Source organism: Cricetulus griseus, assembly GCF_003668045.3.
Source record: "Cricetulus griseus strain 17A/GY chromosome 1 unlocalized genomic scaffold, alternate assembly CriGri-PICRH-1.0 chr1_1, whole genome shotgun sequence".
Lineage (NCBI taxonomy): Eukaryota > Metazoa > Chordata > Mammalia > Rodentia > Cricetidae > Cricetulus > Cricetulus griseus.
Window position 1 is genome coordinate 214,962,428 of NW_023276807.1, and position 17,878 is coordinate 214,980,305.

Here is a 17,878-nt window from a genome sequence, read left to right on the forward strand (position 1 = left end):
TGGCTTATGACCCAACTCAGCCTATTGGATTTGGCTAATTTTGTTTTTTAAATGGGGATTCCTGGTGCTCATGACTGAGGCATAAAAAGTGAATGTTTCACAGGCAAAACACCTTAGGACTGCTGTCATTTCTCTAGATGCCCCAAGCAGGAGATGGTGAGGGACATGGAGAACCCAAACAAGCAGAGCTCCAGCAAATACTGCTCTCCAAATTTCAGCTTCCTCAGCTGGTTATGAAAGAACAAAAACAAGGAAAGAATCCAGATTCATCAACTGGGAAAGAAAGAAATGCTCTACAAGTTACCATAGCCACATACAGCACACAGCAAGCCAACAAAACGGCACCAGGACACACTGAGTCCGTGATACTGAGAGATGATGCCTCAAGGGCTAACAGTGTACTTCCTTACACAGCCCAGGGGACTTGTCCTGAATCAGAGGGAAGTGACCCACCAGGAACTTCCTCTCCACAGCCAGGAAGCAGTGCCACTCACTGTCATTAGATGATGTGGGCATGTGGCAGAGAATCCTAGCATACATCCCTGATGTACTAAGGTTTTTTTGTTTATTTGTTTTTGGTTTTGCTTATCAGTAATATAATTCTTTCTTGATGGGGAAAGTACTTCTGTGTATGTTTATCTTATTGATTGTTGGGTAAAATACTGTTTGGCCAATGGCAGCAAATTAGACAGGACTAGAAGTCAAAGAGGATTCTGGGAAATGTAGTAGAGAAGTGGTGATCCAGGCCAGAAGTGACATAGCAAGGAGACTCATATTTAAACAAAGGAAACAGGAAGTGTCCCCTTCTTCCCCTTCACCTCCTCCAGCAGCAGGATGTGAGCCACCTGCAAGAGAGGGTGCCAGCAAAAGGCATCCTCTATAAAGGTAAGTCTTATAAAATATATAGATTTATGATAATTAAGTCTGAGCTAACAGATGAGAATCCTAATCATTGGCCAAGTAGTATTGTACCTAATACAAGTCTCTCTGTGCATTATTTGGGGCCCTAACTCGAGCGGGCGGCTGGTGTAAAGCGCACACGTGGCGGTGGGGCTTGGCGGCTTTTGTCAGAAAGATTTATCGTAACACTTTTTCTCCATTTTTTATTTAAATCAGAAACAAGATTGTTTTACATGTCAATCCCAGTTCCCTCTCCCTCCCCTCCTACCCTGCCCCCCACTAAAACTCTACCTATCCCAGACTATTTCTGCTCCCCAGGGAGGGTGAGGCATTTCATGGGGGGCCTTCAGAGTCTGTCATATCCTTTGCGATAGAGTCTAGCCCTCCCACTCCGTGTGTCTAGGCTGAGGGAGTATCCCTCTATGTGAAATGGGCTCCCAAAGCCCATTCCTATGCTATGGATAAGTACTGACCTACTACAAGAGGCCCCATAGATTTCCCAGGTTTAAGGGTTGTCACTGAGGACACTGGACAAAGGAAATTCCTGGACAAGCTGAGAGTGCCAGAAAACTTTGGATAGAAATTGAGCATGTATAGATGAATTAAAGACAGTTGAGTGGCTCCTGGTCCTTAGACATGAACTGGATACCTGCCTCTACAGCACTTGAGAAGACATGAAGAGTGAAAATCTTCCAAAATGTCTACCACCAAAATTTAAAAAAAAAAAAAAAACAAACACTATCTAGATCTAATCTGGCTGCCTGAAAAAATGACAAAACATGAACCAGACACACAAACTGCACAAAGATATCTCAAATATTATTTTATTGAAATAAAATTAGAGAAACTTAGAGACATTATGGAAAATTATAAATAGGATTGAGAGATTTCCTCAAAATGCTAGACAAAGGAAGGGCACAAAGAAGCCTCAATTGTCCCTAATGCTTATTTCTTTCAGAAAAATCCACCCTGTAGCTCAATCAGTTTTTGAGCCTAATTATGATTCATCTTTTTGCTTCTCTTATAACTTCTACATAGACAATCATGACATTCTATAACTTCCACATAGATAATCATACTATTAATTATAGGTGACTTCTTTCTATTATACACCTTACAACCCCCCATCATAATGAATCGGGTACCTGCAGTATATTGTTAAAAGGAACATCACAGGGACATGCCTAGGTCATGGTTGCCTTCCTTCAAAACTGTATGATCACTTTACCATGAGCTTTGATGGGTGATGGGTGATTAGGTCTCAACAGTGAACTACATTAGCTGAATAGGGTTTACACCTCTGCTAGGATTCAGAGTCTCTTCCTGGTGGTTAGCCATGACTGCTGTTTTTTCCTACATCAAGTGAAATGATTCTATTTTTCTCTTTTCTCTGTTGGTAACTTTAACAATTTTCCTAAGGAAAATACAGAAAATACATGCTTATGTAAGCATAATATATCTTCTTTTACTGAATGCTTTGGTTTGCCAGTCCTATAGTAAAGATTTTCCTTCTTCATTGCTGAGACTAGTTGGTAATTTTTCTTTGTTACCCTGCCTCTGTGGGTTTGGATCTGAAGGTTATAACAGCATCAAAGCATCTCAGAAGGTGGTGAGGTTTTCCCTGTTCCATGGGTAACCATGTAGATTTGGAATGCTCTGTTCTTTGGGTGATCTATAAAAATGGTACTATAAGCATCCCAGGGCTTGTGGTGTTCTCCTTGCAGGAAACACTGAGTGTGGCCCCACATCTCTCTCTCTCTCTACAGTTGCGCATCTCTACAGGTGCACATCTCCACAGCTGCACATCTCCACAGCTGCACATCTCCACAGCTGCACATCACCACAGCTGCATCTCTACAGCTGCACATCTCCACAGCTGCACATCTCTACAGCTGCACATCTCTACAGCTGCACATCTCCACAGCTGCACATCTCCACAGCTGCACATCTCCACAGCTGCACATCTCTACAGCTGCACATCTCTACAGCTGCACATCTCCACAGCTGCACATCTCTACAGCTGCACATCTCCACAGCTGCACATCTCTACAGCTGCACATCTCCACAGCTGCACATCTCCACAGCTGCACATCTCTATAGCTGCACATCTCTACAGCTGCGCATCTCTCTCTACAGCTGCACATCTCTCTCTGCAGCTGCACATTTCTATAGATGCACATTTCTACAGCTGCACGTCTCTACAGCTGCACATTTCTATAGATGCACATCTCCACAGCTGCACATCTCCACAGCTGCACATCTCCACAGCTGCATCTCTACAGCTGCACATCTCCACAGCTGCACATCTCCACAGCTGCACATCTCTACAGCTGCACATCTCTACAGCTGCACATCTCTACAGCTGCACATCTCTACAGCTGCACATTTCTATAGATGCACATCTCCACAGCTGCACATCTCTACAGCTGCACATCTCCACAGCTGCACATCTCCACAGCTGCACATTTCTATAGATGCACATCTCTACAGCTGCACATCCGCTTTCACTTTCTACTCTTCAAATATGATTTCACATGTCCCACCCACATTTTTCCTATATAATTTCTGACTTCCTTCAGTAGAAGGGGTTCCCTACATTTCCTTATAGCCATAGCTTTACATTTCCCCAAATTAGCACAGATCCAATTTTCCCAAGAATTCATTTGAACTCTTAAAATCGCTGCTTTAGACTAGAGGGATAATTGGGCCATGTGCCTGCAATTGAGGGCCTTTCTACTTGCTAGGCAGGGCCAGGCCAGTGAACTCTGAAAAGAATGGGATGGTGACTTACAGCATTTGCTGCTTGTGGCCTGCATTGCCACCCACTGGCCTCTGCCCTGGCAGCATTGTAACTGTCCCTGACAGGACACGGACAAGTATGCACAGCTGTTTCCCAATAAAACTTTACAAACTAGATGAGTGCATTTGGCACCTGGCTGGATCCCCTCACTGAAGGATTCTGAATTACCTGTACTGTGCCTCTTACTCGGGGAGCCTGCAGCCACATGAAGCTACTGAAATCCAGATTACTTACAATTGATAGTTCTTCCTGAAACCTAGTCAGTTTCCAGTAATTATTTACCGCACCTGGTTAGCAATGATTTTGATGGTCAGCAGAGATATGGCCGTGAAAGCCCAGCACTCAGGAGGCCGAGGCAATGAAGATCATGGGTGCCAAGCCAACCTTAGTTAAGTAGCAAGTCCCTAGCCAGCCCTCTGTTTTTAAAGATTTATATATGTTTATTTGGTGTGTATGAGCCTGCCTGAATGGATGTCTGTACATCACACACATGCAGCACCCCTGGAGGCCATGAAAGTGTGTTGGACCCATCCCTTGGGGCCTAGAGTTACACACAGTTGTGAGCCTCATTGTGGGTTTTAGGAATTGAACCTGGGTCCTCTGGAAGAGAAGCTAGTGCTCTTAACCATTGAGACCCCTCTCCAGACCCCTCCTATCCTGTCTTGACTACATAGTGAGATTCTCTCAAGGAAAGGCAAGGAGAGGAGAGGAGAGAGGAGAAGCAGAGAGGCAGGAAGCATTTTCATGTTTCAAAACACTAGCTCTATTGAAGATATGTGGCTCTTCCAATCATTTCATTTCATGCTGTTCTTAAATTTAAGTTCCTGGTGTGAGGTATGAACAATGTATGCTAAGACCAAGTGAATAAGTTTGGTTGGAGATTAGAATTCTCCAAGAAGTGGTCAAATAATGTAAAGAAATCAAATTCCTAGATATACTGGTAGAATAGTGATTCCTATCACCTGCAGACAAGATAAGAATGGGACAATGTCGTGTGTGTGTGTGTGTGTGTGTGTGTGTGTGTGTGTGTGTGTGTGTGTAGATGTCTATAATGTATGGGAACCTATGTGTATAGATATGTGTGTCCATATACCCATGGAAGCCAGAGGAAGATGTCAGGTGTTCTGTTCTTATTCTCTGCTTTATTCTCTTGAGAAAGGCTCTCACACTGAATGTGAAGCTAGGCTGGTGGTTAGCAAGTCCCAGTAATCCTCCTGTGTCTGCTCCCCAGACCCAGCTGGGGTTGAAGGTACACGCGGAGCATGTGCAGCTTTTAACTTGAGAGGTGAAAATTCACTGCCCTCGGGTCCTCATGCTTGCACACCGAGCTCCCTTTCTCACCAAACCATCCTCTCAGTCTTGAAGTTGTTGTTTAATGGGCACAGAATTGTAGTCTAGAATGAAGAAAGGTGCTCTGGAAATGGATAGTGGTGATGGTTACACAGCAATGTGAATGTTCTTATTGTCATCAAGCTGTACAGTCAGTATCAAAATGGTTATGGTTTACTGCCCAGTGTGAACATGTGTGCATGTGTGCACACACACAGCATATTTCCAGTCATGAAAAGCAGAATAGACACACATGCACTAGGAAGTGCTGGGAACATCAGGACAGTGTGTCCAAGAAAGGTTCCCTTGGTGCTCTAGAGAACATAAGAAGTGGGTTTGAGAGATGTGGCACGACCTGGGATCCTGGGCTTCTTACATAGTTCAGGCACTGAAAACTCCACAAAGACCCATGTGCTAATGGCTTGGTTCCCCATGTGGTGTAACTGACAAGTGATGGAACCTCGAAGAGGCAGAACCTAATGAAACGTCTCTGAGTCATTGGAAGCATACCCTGATGGGGATTATGGGCCTCTGGCTTCATTCTTTGTCTCTTCTGACCTTCTGGCCCTAGGGTGAGTGATGGTACTCCACCACACAGTCCCACTAATGTGCTGCCTTGACACAGCCCAAAGAAATGGGAAATCCAATCATAAGGGCCAAACCACCATTGCTCCCAAACAGTGAGCTGAATGGACCTTTTCTCTTTACAAGGTGATTGTCTCAGGTATAGAGTGACTGAAGTTTACTCAGACAAGAACAAGCCTCGCAGAGAAGCACCCTGAATCACTCAGTGCAAGGCTGGCATCTTGCAAATGATGCACTGGACTCTACACTGAGCCTGGGCTCAGCTGCTGACCCACGAGACCCTGAAGGAGTACAGAGAACTGGTCTTCACAGAGTAGGCGTCTCCCAAGTTTTCACCAACAGAAACTCCACACTATCTCTTCTCTCTTTAAAGTGTAACCATCCCAGGCATTGCTCCCAGAACTGGCATTAAATACACCACCTGTAAAGGGCACCATGGGTACCAACATAACCTGCCAGAAACCTGGGCAAATGGAATCTCATATTCAACTAATATTCTCTTATTAAACAACTTTACAAAGCCCCTGGTAACCCTTGAGTCAACCCCCATTGCTGCCTTCTCAGGGGGGCTTTAAGCCAGGGCCGTTGTTAGGGTTTCTATTGTTGTAATGAAACATGACCAAAACAAGCATGGGAAGAAAGGATTTGGCTTACACTTCCACACCACTGCTCATTATCAAAGGAAGTCAGGACAGGAACTCCAGCAGGGCAGGAACCTGCAGGCAGGAGCTGATGCAGAGGACATGGAGGGGTGCTGCTTACTGGCTTGCTCCTCATGGCCTGCTTTCTTATAGAACCCAGGACCACCAGCCCAGGGAAGGCACCAGCCACAGTGGGCTGGCCCTCCCCATCAATCACTAGTTAAGAAAATGTCCTACAGGCTTGGCTAGAGCCCAGCCTTATGGAGGTATTTTCACACTTGAGTTTCCCTCTGCCCCAGTGACTCTAGTTTGTGTCACACTGTCATAAAACTAGCCAGCACAACTTGACACACAAAGATATCACTATTAAGTCACAACCTTTCCTTTCTTATTCATCTCCAAGGTCTCACATTAAAAAAAAAAATAAGTAACTTTAAAAGCCCCACATTCTTAACAAATTGAAACACATTAAAAGTTCAGTCCCTTTAAAAATATCCAGTCTCTTTAAAAATACATCACAAGGGTAACAGAACTGTGCCGTTTTTCTGGGATTTGGTTTTTATGTTTTTTTTTTTTTAATGGAGAGTGCTGGGTGTCTCTACAATTTTGTTCAAATGACTGCAGAACCTGGAAAAGCTGTTGCTGCTATTGATGCATAACATACTGCCATTATTGGTCTCTCTCTCTCTCTCTCTCTCTCTATATATATATATATATATATATATATATATATATATATATATATATATATAATTTGAATTTTTGGAAACTTTAATTGTGCTGTCAACTTTGGAAAAAAGTATCCCAGTTTACCATGTTGACTTGGCATTGTACAAAAATTAACAGCCATATTGGTCTAGAAATGTTGAACTTAATTTTTTTCCATTTGTACAGAGGTAACGCACTGTATTAAATACGTAAGGTCTTAAAAAAAAAAAAAAGAAGGGATTTTGAGAGCCCATCCCTTGTGAAGGGATGCTCTCTTGGCCTGGACACATGGGCAAGGGCCTAGGCCTGGCCCAGGATGATGTGGTAGACTTTGGGGAGCCCCTTTTGAGGACCTTACCCTGCCTGGGGAGTGGAGGGGGGATGGGTAGGGGCAGGTGGGATGTTGCAGGGGAGGGGAGGGAGAGGGAGAAGGGATGGACATCTGAAGCAAGCTTGTTCCTAATTTGAACTAATAAAATAAAAAACAAAACAAAACAAAATACAAAATTCCTTTTAAAGGTTCAAACTGTGGACTCCTAAAAAAAACCCAAAATTAGATTTAATACTTTCTTACTTGGAGAGGGAAGAACCAGGGCACAGTCACAATCTGTACAAAGCAAAACCAAACTCCAAAAGTGTAAATAACTCAATGTCCAATTATTTGGGATTCACTCATGATCTTCTGCATTCCAAGGGATTTGAGTCACCTCTCCAGCTCTGCCCTCTGCAGCAAACACAGCTCGTCCTCCAGGCTTTGGCAGACTCCACACCACTGCTGCTACTGTTCTGGGTGGTCATCCCATGGTACTGGCATCTCTAAAATGCTGGGGCCTTCTGCCGCAACCAGCCTGTACTTTCTTTCACCAATACCCTCTCATAGGCTCTCCTAATGGTGCCAAGCCTCAACATTTCTCCATGACCCCTTCAATTCTGGGTCCTCATCTGCTACTGAGGCCCACCTTCTCTAATGGCCTATCCTGGCTTCTCACAGTGGTGAGGCTTGACTGCTTTTCAGGACCCCTCATGCCTTCAAAACCAGTACCACCTGAGTGACTCTTACACTATCAAGTGGCTGCCAGCACAATGTGCAACTTTGGCTATCTCTAAACACAGCTTGCATAGGCTGTCTCTAAGGAAGCACTTCCCAGAAGATTTCACCTCATTGATGCTGGTATCTTCTTAATCATAGATTCTCTAGCCCTTCTGGCCAACATCCATTGTCCCAGCAAAACAAACGTTTCTCTTTAGTGGTTTTAGTCTCTTATTAATCATAGCTGATTCTTCAGCTCCAACTGACTGGACACCATAGATCCTTCACACAAATGGCCCAGCAGAGTCTTTTCTTCCCTTTGAAACTTCTTATGAAGTCAGGCCTTTACCATCTGTGTTACTTTCAACATTCTTGTCTTCTAAGCTCCTTCTGAACATCCCACTGAGCTGGTCAACACCCAGTTCCAAAGTTCCAAAGTCCTTCCACAATCCTCTCCCAAACACCATCAAGTCCATTACAGCAATAATCTATTATGCTGGTACTAATCTGTCTTAGCGTTACTATTGCTGTGATGAAAGATCATGACCAAAAGCAAGTTGGGAAAGAAAGGGTTTATTTGGCTTATGCTTCCATAGCACTGCTCATTAGCAAAGGAAGTCAGGACAGAACTCAAACAGGGTAGGAACCTAGAGGCAGGAGCTGATGCAGAGGCCATGGAGGAGTGCTGCTTTACTGGCTTCCCCCTTGGGGCCAGCTCAGCCCGCTTTCTTATAGAACTCAGGACTATGAGCCCAGGGATGAGACAACAAAAATCAGCTTCCACCCCATCAATCACTAACTAAGAAAATGTCCTACAGGCTTTATTATGGAATTCACTCTTATGGAGTCATTTTCTTAGTTGAGGTTCCCTTTTCTCCAGTGATGTTAGCTTATGTAAAGTTGACATAAAAGTAGTCAACACAGCCAGGAATATATGTACCTATAAAAATACTCTGGCACCCATAATGTTCCATTTTCCATGGAGTCTCGTGTTAGGGAATTAAGTGCACCTGTATCCTATTGCTGTATAAAACTAAGCAACTACCAGAACTTGACTATTAGCTATATTGGGAGGCAGCTACCCAGAGGAACACCCCTAGGAACCTCCACTGAGTCAGCCATTACCATTTCATGCAAATCATAATAGATGCCATTACTCCATGTAAAACTTCATAGCTAACAAAGTCAAACAAGAGCAAAATTGACCCTCTTTCAATGTTTTGTCCTATGTGAATACAAGAATACCAGGAGATAATATTCTAAGCCTACAACATTTTGATGTTTAGAGATGAGGCTTTATGGCATCCATTCATAAAGACATACTAAATAGAATAGTTTTACAATGGCCTTTAACAAAATTGAACTGATTAATAACCCTGGTAAATAACTTACTACAGCTCTATCAGATGCAACATTTGAGAAGCAACTTACATCTAAAGAATCCTCCTTCAATAGGATGAGGGCCATATTCTGTGACACCAGCCGACAGGAATACCCTGAAAGGGAGAAGGGACAGCATGTGAATGTCATTCTTCCTGAGAATCCCTGATTCAATGACTGAGACAACCTCGCTTCTTTTTTGAAGACTTACTCATTTTTTATTTGTGTATGTGTGAGTGTATACACACATGTATGTGAAGTAGTCAACCTGTGCACTTGAGCAAAAGTCAGAAAAGGGTTTCTGGGGTCCTCCTTTACCACACTATCCCCATTTCATTGAGACAGGGTCTTCCCCTAAACAAAGAGCTCATGTTTTCTGAGTCAGGCTAGAAGCCAATAAGCCCCAGCCATCCTCCTGTCTCCACCCCACTTGTAGCCAAGGTTACATGCCTATGCAGAGATCCATCTTACAACCTCCTCCCTTACGTCTACCTTGTCACTATTGACTAGAGGACTAAGGACATAAGCCTAAACTCAATTTGACCATGCAAATAGCTTGAAGAGAAAAAGCTGATAAGGTCTTTACAACTAATGGCTAAAATAAGTACTTGCCAATTTTCTGTGGATTTTTTTTCTTTATTCTGGCTATTCTTGTATAACATTAAGATAAACCTTGGTTTGTCTAAAATAACAGCAGATTACAGAGGAGATGAATGAAATCAATCTCAAGCAAGTTCACCTTTTTCTTTTGAAACCTGGCAATTCTCAAAAGTTTCAAGGAATGCCAAGTATACCATGGGAGCCACTCTCCTGCCAAAAGAGTAACACAATCTCCATTTAAAGAAGGGAACCTAAATTTAAGTTAACACAAAGGCTTAAAACAAAATATTTCCAATTAGAATCAACAATTTCAATTTTTTAAATCAAACTATCTCTCACTAAGTATGTTTGACAAAGTTTCAAAGAATTGTATAATTTTTATTTATCTAAAATTAATTTATATGAAATCATCAAAGCATATGATGTATATTAAAATGAAATTATGCCTATTAGACTAGTAATACTCCTCCACAAGAGTCAGACTATCTAGCAAAAACTCAAGTACCATGCATGAGAAAACTCATTTGAGTTATTGGACAGACTGGGCCAAATGACTCCCAAAACAATATAGGCTATTGCCATTGCCCTTGGTTGCCTCTCAGAGGTTGAAAGCAACTAAGTTCCTATTGCTGAAAACCATACATTTCCAACACAAGACTCAGAATAAGCAAGCTGGATCTAACCTGAAAGCCTCTTTCCTGCAGTCTAGCTTTCCTAGTATCAGAAAATACTATGTAAGCTCCCATGTAGTGGAAACAATCAATAGTCCTATTTATCTGTGGAGCCAATGAACTGTAACAATGACCAGAATGGCAAAATATCCTTAAAGGTGTAATAGTGGCATCATATCTCTGCAGTAACCAACAGCTGTCTAATTGGACTTAAGGTCTACCTGATAGGAGGGAAATCGTGCCTGGTACAAGAAACCTAGCTAACTACCTGGTCATGATTCTTAGAAAAAAACTACTACCCCTGACAGACACAAACAAGAACTGGAACACAGACAGAAAATAAAACCAAGAAAATCTGAGGATTTGCTTTTGTTTTTTCATAAACAATAAATATTTTCACTTGTGCATTTTGGAATGTGCACCCTAACCTTCTCTTAGGATTGTCATTTGTTTAAAAGAAATATTTGGTAAGGTGCCTTTCTTAAGGTAACGTTGTTAAAGATCAAACTAGTGTAGAGTGAGCATCATATCCCAAGTGCTTGAGACTAGACATATTTCATATTTTGTAGCTTTTTTAAGTATGTGTATACAAAGCATGCCTTAATTTCAAAATGTTTTCATAAATATTATTGGTTGAACATTTCTAATTGAAAAGTCTAAAATCCAAATGCTTCAAAACCTGAAACTGATCAGTTTGGGATTTGGGAGCACTTAAGATTTTAAAGTTTAGAATTAAGGTTGCTTAAGGTATGCCAGGTCTCAGGCTCTTGACTTCTGATCGGGGCCTATTTAAAGAGATTCCAGAGCTCTCTCAAAACCTGCCTTGTGAAATTGGAGGTGGAGAATGTAGGACATGGAGCTGTCTCACTGTTTACACTATAACAACTTGACATCAAGGTGCTTAGGGCTTTGGATATTCATGTTTTGATTGGCAGCATTTTCTTAGTGGGACATATCAGAAGAGCTCATTTGTAGATTTGGTGACATCTATTACATTTGGGATTGTTGGTTTCTTTAGCAATTGTTTATCTACATCTGTTTCTACCCATAGTAATTTTAGAGCTAAAAATCAATTAAAACTTTTTAACACACATCGTGTGTGTGTGTGTGTGTGTGTGTGCGTGTGTGTGTGTGTTGTGTGTGTGTGTGCGGGCGCATGAGCACACACTTGTGGGCATTAAAGGATAACTCCCAGAAGTCAGTTCTCTCCTTCCCCCATGTCAATTCTAGGGATCATCTGAGTTCCAGGGATCAAACTTGTGTCATCAGGCTTGGCAACAAGCACCTTTACCCACTGGGCCATTTCGCCAGCACTCAAACTTATTTTTATGATACTTGGGTGATGGGGGAAGTCCTTCTGTGTATATGTTTCTCTTATTGGTTTATGAATAAAACACTGTGGCCAATAGAGCATGGAGATTAGGCAGGACTAGGAGATGAGGAGAGTTTCGAGAAATGCAGGCAGACAGAAGACACCATGTGAAACTGGGAAGGTAGGATGCACCAGACCCTTCTCCTGTAAGATAAGACCATGTGGAAATACTTAGACTAATAGAAATGGGTTAATAATTAAGGCAGAGCTAGCCAAAAAGAAGCCCTAGTCATAGGCCAACAGTTTCACAATTAATCTAGGGTCTGTTTGTTTATTTGGGGCTCGAGGGCGGTGGGACCCTGCTGGGACAGAGAACCTCTCATTACACTTGGGTTTGAATGTAGAACCTCCCACTCTAATTCTCTACTAGCTATTCTGCCAACTGTCTAATTTATTTTAAGTATATTTTTCTACAATACCTTAGAAATTAACTTAGTCAAATTAAGTTCTGGGATATTTATGTCTTGTGAGCAACAGTGGTTTATGAGGATAAATTGACCATCTTGCCCCTGGGGGCCAGATCCTACAGAGTTAACTAGCTGTGGAGGGAACTGGAAAAAAATTAATCTTAAAACTCTGGCATTATAGGTTACTTCCACATTCTGGCTATTATGAATAAAGCTGCTATGAACATAGTTGAGCAAATGTCCTTGCATCCTTTGGGTATATGCCCAGGAATGTTACAGCTGGGTCTTGAAGTAGGTTGGTTACCCAGTTGTCTGAGAAACTGCCTTATTGATTTCCAAAGTGGCTGTACAAGTTTACACACCCTCCAGCAAAGGAGAACTGTTCCCCTTCTCCACATCCTTGCCAGCATGAACTGTCATTTGTGTTACTGATCTTAGCCATTCTGACACATATAAGATGGAATGTCAAAGTAGTTTTGATTTGTATTTCCCTGATGGCTAAGGATGTTGAACATTTCTTTAAGTGTTTGTCAGTCATTTGAGTTTCCTCTATTGAGAATTCTCTGTTTAGATCTGTACCCCATTTATTAAATTGGATTATTTGGTTTTTGATATCTAGTTTCTTGAGTTCTTTATATATTTTGAATGTTAGTCCTCTATTGGATGTTGGTTTAAAAAAAATATTTTCCCATTCTTCCATTTTCCCATACGATGGTATCCTTTATATTACAGAAGACTTTCAGTTTAATGAGGTCCCGTTTACTAATTGTCGATGTTATTGCCTGCTCTATCAGTGTTCTGTTCAGTTGTCTCCTGTGACAGTGTGTTCAAGGCTATTCCCCACTAGGCCCTCTGCACATATGTTACACTTGTATAGTTTGGTCTTCTTGTGGGTTTCCTAACAGTGGGAGTAGGGCTCTGACTATTTATTACCTGCTTTTGGGACCCTTTCCTCCTACTGGGTTGCTTCAACCAGTCTTAATAGGAGAGGGTGTCCACTCTTACTGTAACTTGATATACCGTGGCTGGTTGATATACATGGGAAGCCTGGCCTTTTCTTTCTTCTTCTTTTTTAAATTTCATTTAATTTTATTAACATTTTCTCATTTATTTTACATACTGACCACAGTTTTCCCTCTCTTCTCTCCTCCCATTTCCCCCTACTCCCTCTATACATCCCCATCCACTTCTCGATCTCCTTTTAGAAAGGGGCAAGGCCTGCCCTCTTCTGAAGAGAAAGAAGGAGGGAATTGAGGGAAGAGAGAAGAGGGGATGGGAGGTTTCAGGGGGCTGGACTTAGAGTAGAGGGAGGGAGGGAGAGGAAGTTGATAGGGCTGGAAGAAAGTATTAATAAAAATTACATTTTAAAATTTTTGGCATTATAGTTTAAAGCGGGATTTCAGAGGAGACTTTTTCAAATCCCATAGTTGTCACTTCTTTAAAGCTATGGGATAATGATCTACCAAACAATTTTACAGTGAATGCCAAGTTTTCAGTCTTTGTTATTTTCTTATGTCTGTGGGATTAATGAGACCCCAAAGTGCTACTGTGTATTCATTCCATTTTAAAGTCTTGAAGATGAAAATAATTTTCATTTCAAATTATTTCTAAGTTGGCTATGTGAGCCAGTCTCTCAATGTCCCTGAATTTTACCAGCTACCAACTATGGCTTTTAAACACTTAGGGTCTTATAAATTTATTTTAAATAATAAAAAACTCATTAATTCAGTTAACATTAAAGTGGTTATTAGAAGCTTACTGTTCATGAAACGATCTGCTGTGGTGCCTGTTCACACTGCTATTGACTATGCATGGCCGGCTCCTTCAGAGGGAAGAAACCCTTATTCCCAGCTGAATTAGGCCACACCAGTTATTTGAATGGCAGAGGTTCCAACCTCAGTGGTTATTGATCAAAAAGAAAATATCAAGACTTGCATTTCTTTACAATGTGAGGCTAGAGCAGTTGCCAGCACTCTACAGTGAGGTGGTTCCCAGTAAATGTAACTCCTTTATACCAGGAGGTGACCATTGCTTGCTTTAAAGGTCAAACTGAAGTATAAAGAGAAGTAACTCAGCCTGGGTCTCAAACGCCATGGCATGTGAGGTCCACTTCCAGGTAGGAAAAAGAAATGAGTGGCAAAAGAACAGACAAAGGAGAAGAATTAAATTGTTGCTAAATTAAATAAATAAATAAACAAGCAGAAATAAAGAAAAAATAAGACAGTTCATAGAATAGACGAGGTTGATGCACTGGAAGTTCACAAGGTAAGGCCAGCTCAGCACACACTTCAATGATGAGGGTTCTTCAGGGAGTCTAAGAATCTGAGGGAAAGGTACCCAGGAACCAGGTTCTGTGACAGACCCTCTATTCCTTGGCTCTCTGGATGACGGGCCTTTGCCTGAACCTTCTGGTTCCTTTTTGAGTAGCCTATGAGACCGTCTCATATAGTGGTTTTCATCCATCCACAGGCAGGCATTCATTGACCAGATGTTCTGGGAAAAAACAAGAACCTCCAACACACTTTTGTGGGTTGGCACCATGTTGAATCATGGTGGCAGTTGTCTGGTGTTGCTGTTATACCAGAATGTACAGTCAGGAAGGATAAATTCTTTCCATTCTTTCAAACATATCTTCATAAAAATCTAGATTTAGATGTGTTTGGGAATGCAAGCTTATTCTCTCCACTTCCTCTCCAAAGGAGAACACTAGGTGGGACAGCTGAGAGCTTCAGGTTGGTAATTTTTTTTCTTTAGGGTAAAATGTCATTTTATTGTTTTTAAAATCACGTCCTGCTTTAAGAGCCACAGACTATGATTTCTCTGACAGTTGATCATACTCTGGTAGTGAGAAGAGTAAATGCCTTTGAAGTGTGCTGTTAATGTCAACCATGGTGAGAAGTCACCCACCACAGAGGTGTTACTCTGTCACTCTTGGTCCCTGATGGCTGGTCGTTTTACAGATTGTGAGATTAAAGAGCTAGACCTCAATTTACAAGTGTAGGCTGACTTCTTTGCCTGGCTCTTCTCCAAGAGTTGATTTCATTGCATTTAAAACCATTAAAAATCAAGGGCAGCAAACTTGGGTCAGTGCTCCCAGTTCACAGAGTTATACATCACAGATCTGTTGAGGGCAGGTGGTCTACGATAATTTTCTGAGCAAAATCCAACTTCATTTTCCAAATGAAACAAAACAGCTTAATCTGCTTCTCCTCAGGAGCCTCTAGCTTTCTCTTTAAATTCATGCAAGTGTCGCTTATTTATTTATTGCCCTCCTCCCGCCATGCTGGAGAGAAAGTACATAGGGGTTTCCCCATAATGCCTTTGTGTACCGACAGTTGTCAAATAGTGTTTTGCTTCAATTACAAACTATAAAAATGAAGCTGAAATCCAGGGTTTAAAAATTACAGCTTGCTTCGGCAGCTGTTGTTCAAATAAAATACTTCTAGTAAATCCGTCCACATTAGTGACAGTAAATTTCTAACAGTTGGGCTGCCTGGAGTTGTGAGAAGTCCCAAGAGATGAAGAGTTAGCCAACATACAGGAAACAATTAGTCAAAATATCCCCCTTTTATAAGTGAAAATCAAATATAGGTCTTCCTTCTGGAGCTAATCTAAGGACATACAAGAGGGAAGAAAGCATTTGTGAAATGCTAAATGAGATCCAGGGACCCACTCTCAGAGCCACCCCGAGCTACCCACCACTGCAGTTAAGCTGGGTCTGCAATGGCACACAAATAGACAGGTAGACCAATGGAATAGAATTGAAAACCCTGATATTACCCCACACACCTATGAACACCTGATTTTTGACAAACAATCCAAATTTATACGATGGAACAAAGAGAACATCTTCAACAAAAGGTGCTGGCATAACTGGTTGCAGACATGTAGAAGACTGCAGTTAGACCCAAGCCTATTGCCTTGCACAAAACTTAAGTCAAAATGGATCAAAGATCTCAACATAAATCCAGCTACACTGAACCTATTAGAAGACAATGTGGGAAATACCCTTGAATCAATCGGTACAGGAGACTGCTTCCTGAACATTACACCAGTAGCACAGACACTGAGGTCAACAATTAATAAATGGGACCTCCTGAAACTGAGAAGCTTCTGTAAGGCAAAGGAGACAGTCAGCAAGACAAAACGGCAGTCCACAGACTGGGAAAAGATATTCACCAACCCCACATCTGACAGAGGGCTGATCTCCAAATTATACAAAACTCAAGAAGCTAGTCCCCCAAACACCAAACAACCCAATTAAAAAGTGGGGTACAGAACTAAATAGACAATTCTCAATAGAGGAATCTAAAATGGCTGAAAGACACATGAGAAAGTGTTCAACATCCTTAGTCATCAGGGAAATGCAAATCAAAACAACTCTGAGACACCATCTTACTCCTGTCAGAATGGCTAAAATCGAAAATACCAATGACAGTTTATGCTGGAGTGGAGAAAGAGGAACACTCCTCCACTACTGGTGGGAGTGTCAACTTGTACAGCCAATGTGGAAATCAGTATGGTGACTCCTCAAGAAAATGGGAATCAGTCTACCACAAGATCCAGCAATTCCACTCCTAGGCATATACCCAAAAGAAGCACATTCATATAACAAGGACATCTGTTCAACCATGTTCATAGCAGCATTATTTGTAATAGCCAGAAACTGGAAGCAGCCTAGATGCCCCTCAACCGAAGAATGGATAGAGAAATTGTGGTACATTTACACAATGGAGTACTACTCAGCAGAAAAAAACAATGGAATCTTGAAATTTGCAGGAAAATGGATGGAACTTGAAGAAACCATTCTGAGCGAGGTAACCCAATCACAAAAAGACAAACATGATATGTACTCACTCATATGTGGACCTGCTTTATGATACATAGTAGTGACCATGCTTTATCAGAGCTGTTTTTAATGATGTTGCTCAGAATGGTTTCCTCCCAGATGATGACTGAGAAACTAATTAAAAAAAAAAAATTGTCCCAAGTACCACAAGAGTAACAGAACTGTGCTGTCTTCTGGGATTTTGTTTTTTACTTTTTTGTTGTTTGTTTGTTTGTTTGTTTTTGTTTGTTTTTTGTTTTTTTAAAAATGGAGTGTGCTGGATGTCTCTACAATTTTGTTCAAAGGACTACAGAACCTGGAAAAGCTGTTGCTGCTATTGATGCATAACATATTGCCATTATTGCTCTTTTTATATAAATATAAATATATAAATATATATATATATAAGCTAAAAAAATAAAAGATGGATCTGCAGCTTTGTACAAAACTCTTTTGTGTTAAATCCCATCTTTGTCCATCTGTCTTTGGGGTTTTAAACAATTCCATTTCTTTTAGTTTTAAAAACACCTGGTAGTTTTAACAAGAGAAATAGTGATGTTCCCCTGATATGACTGGATGATACCATTGGATTTTCCAGGGATGAAAGAGAACCATGGAGTACCAAGG

The 17,878-nt window shown here is 41.4% G+C and overlaps 1 protein-coding gene and 1 long non-coding RNA gene across 2 annotated transcripts in view; one reads left to right on the forward strand and one right to left on the reverse strand.

Annotated features, from left to right (window-relative positions):
* Nucleotides 1-17,878, reverse strand: part of Atp8a2 (ATPase phospholipid transporting 8A2) — a 432,334-nt gene that overhangs the window by 330,865 nt on the left and 83,591 nt on the right. Inside the window, exon 23 of the mRNA XM_035452970.1 lies at nucleotides 9,425-9,489. Within this exon, the coding sequence (XP_035308861.1) occupies nucleotides 9,425-9,489 (65 nt within the window). The remainder of the gene's footprint in view (nucleotides 1-9,424; nucleotides 9,490-17,878) is intronic.
* On the forward strand, nucleotides 818-6,145 carry LOC113839177. The gene is made up of 2 exons (XR_003480149.2): nucleotides 818-885; nucleotides 5,741-6,145. It is a non-coding gene; the product is annotated as an uncharacterized LOC113839177 (long non-coding RNA).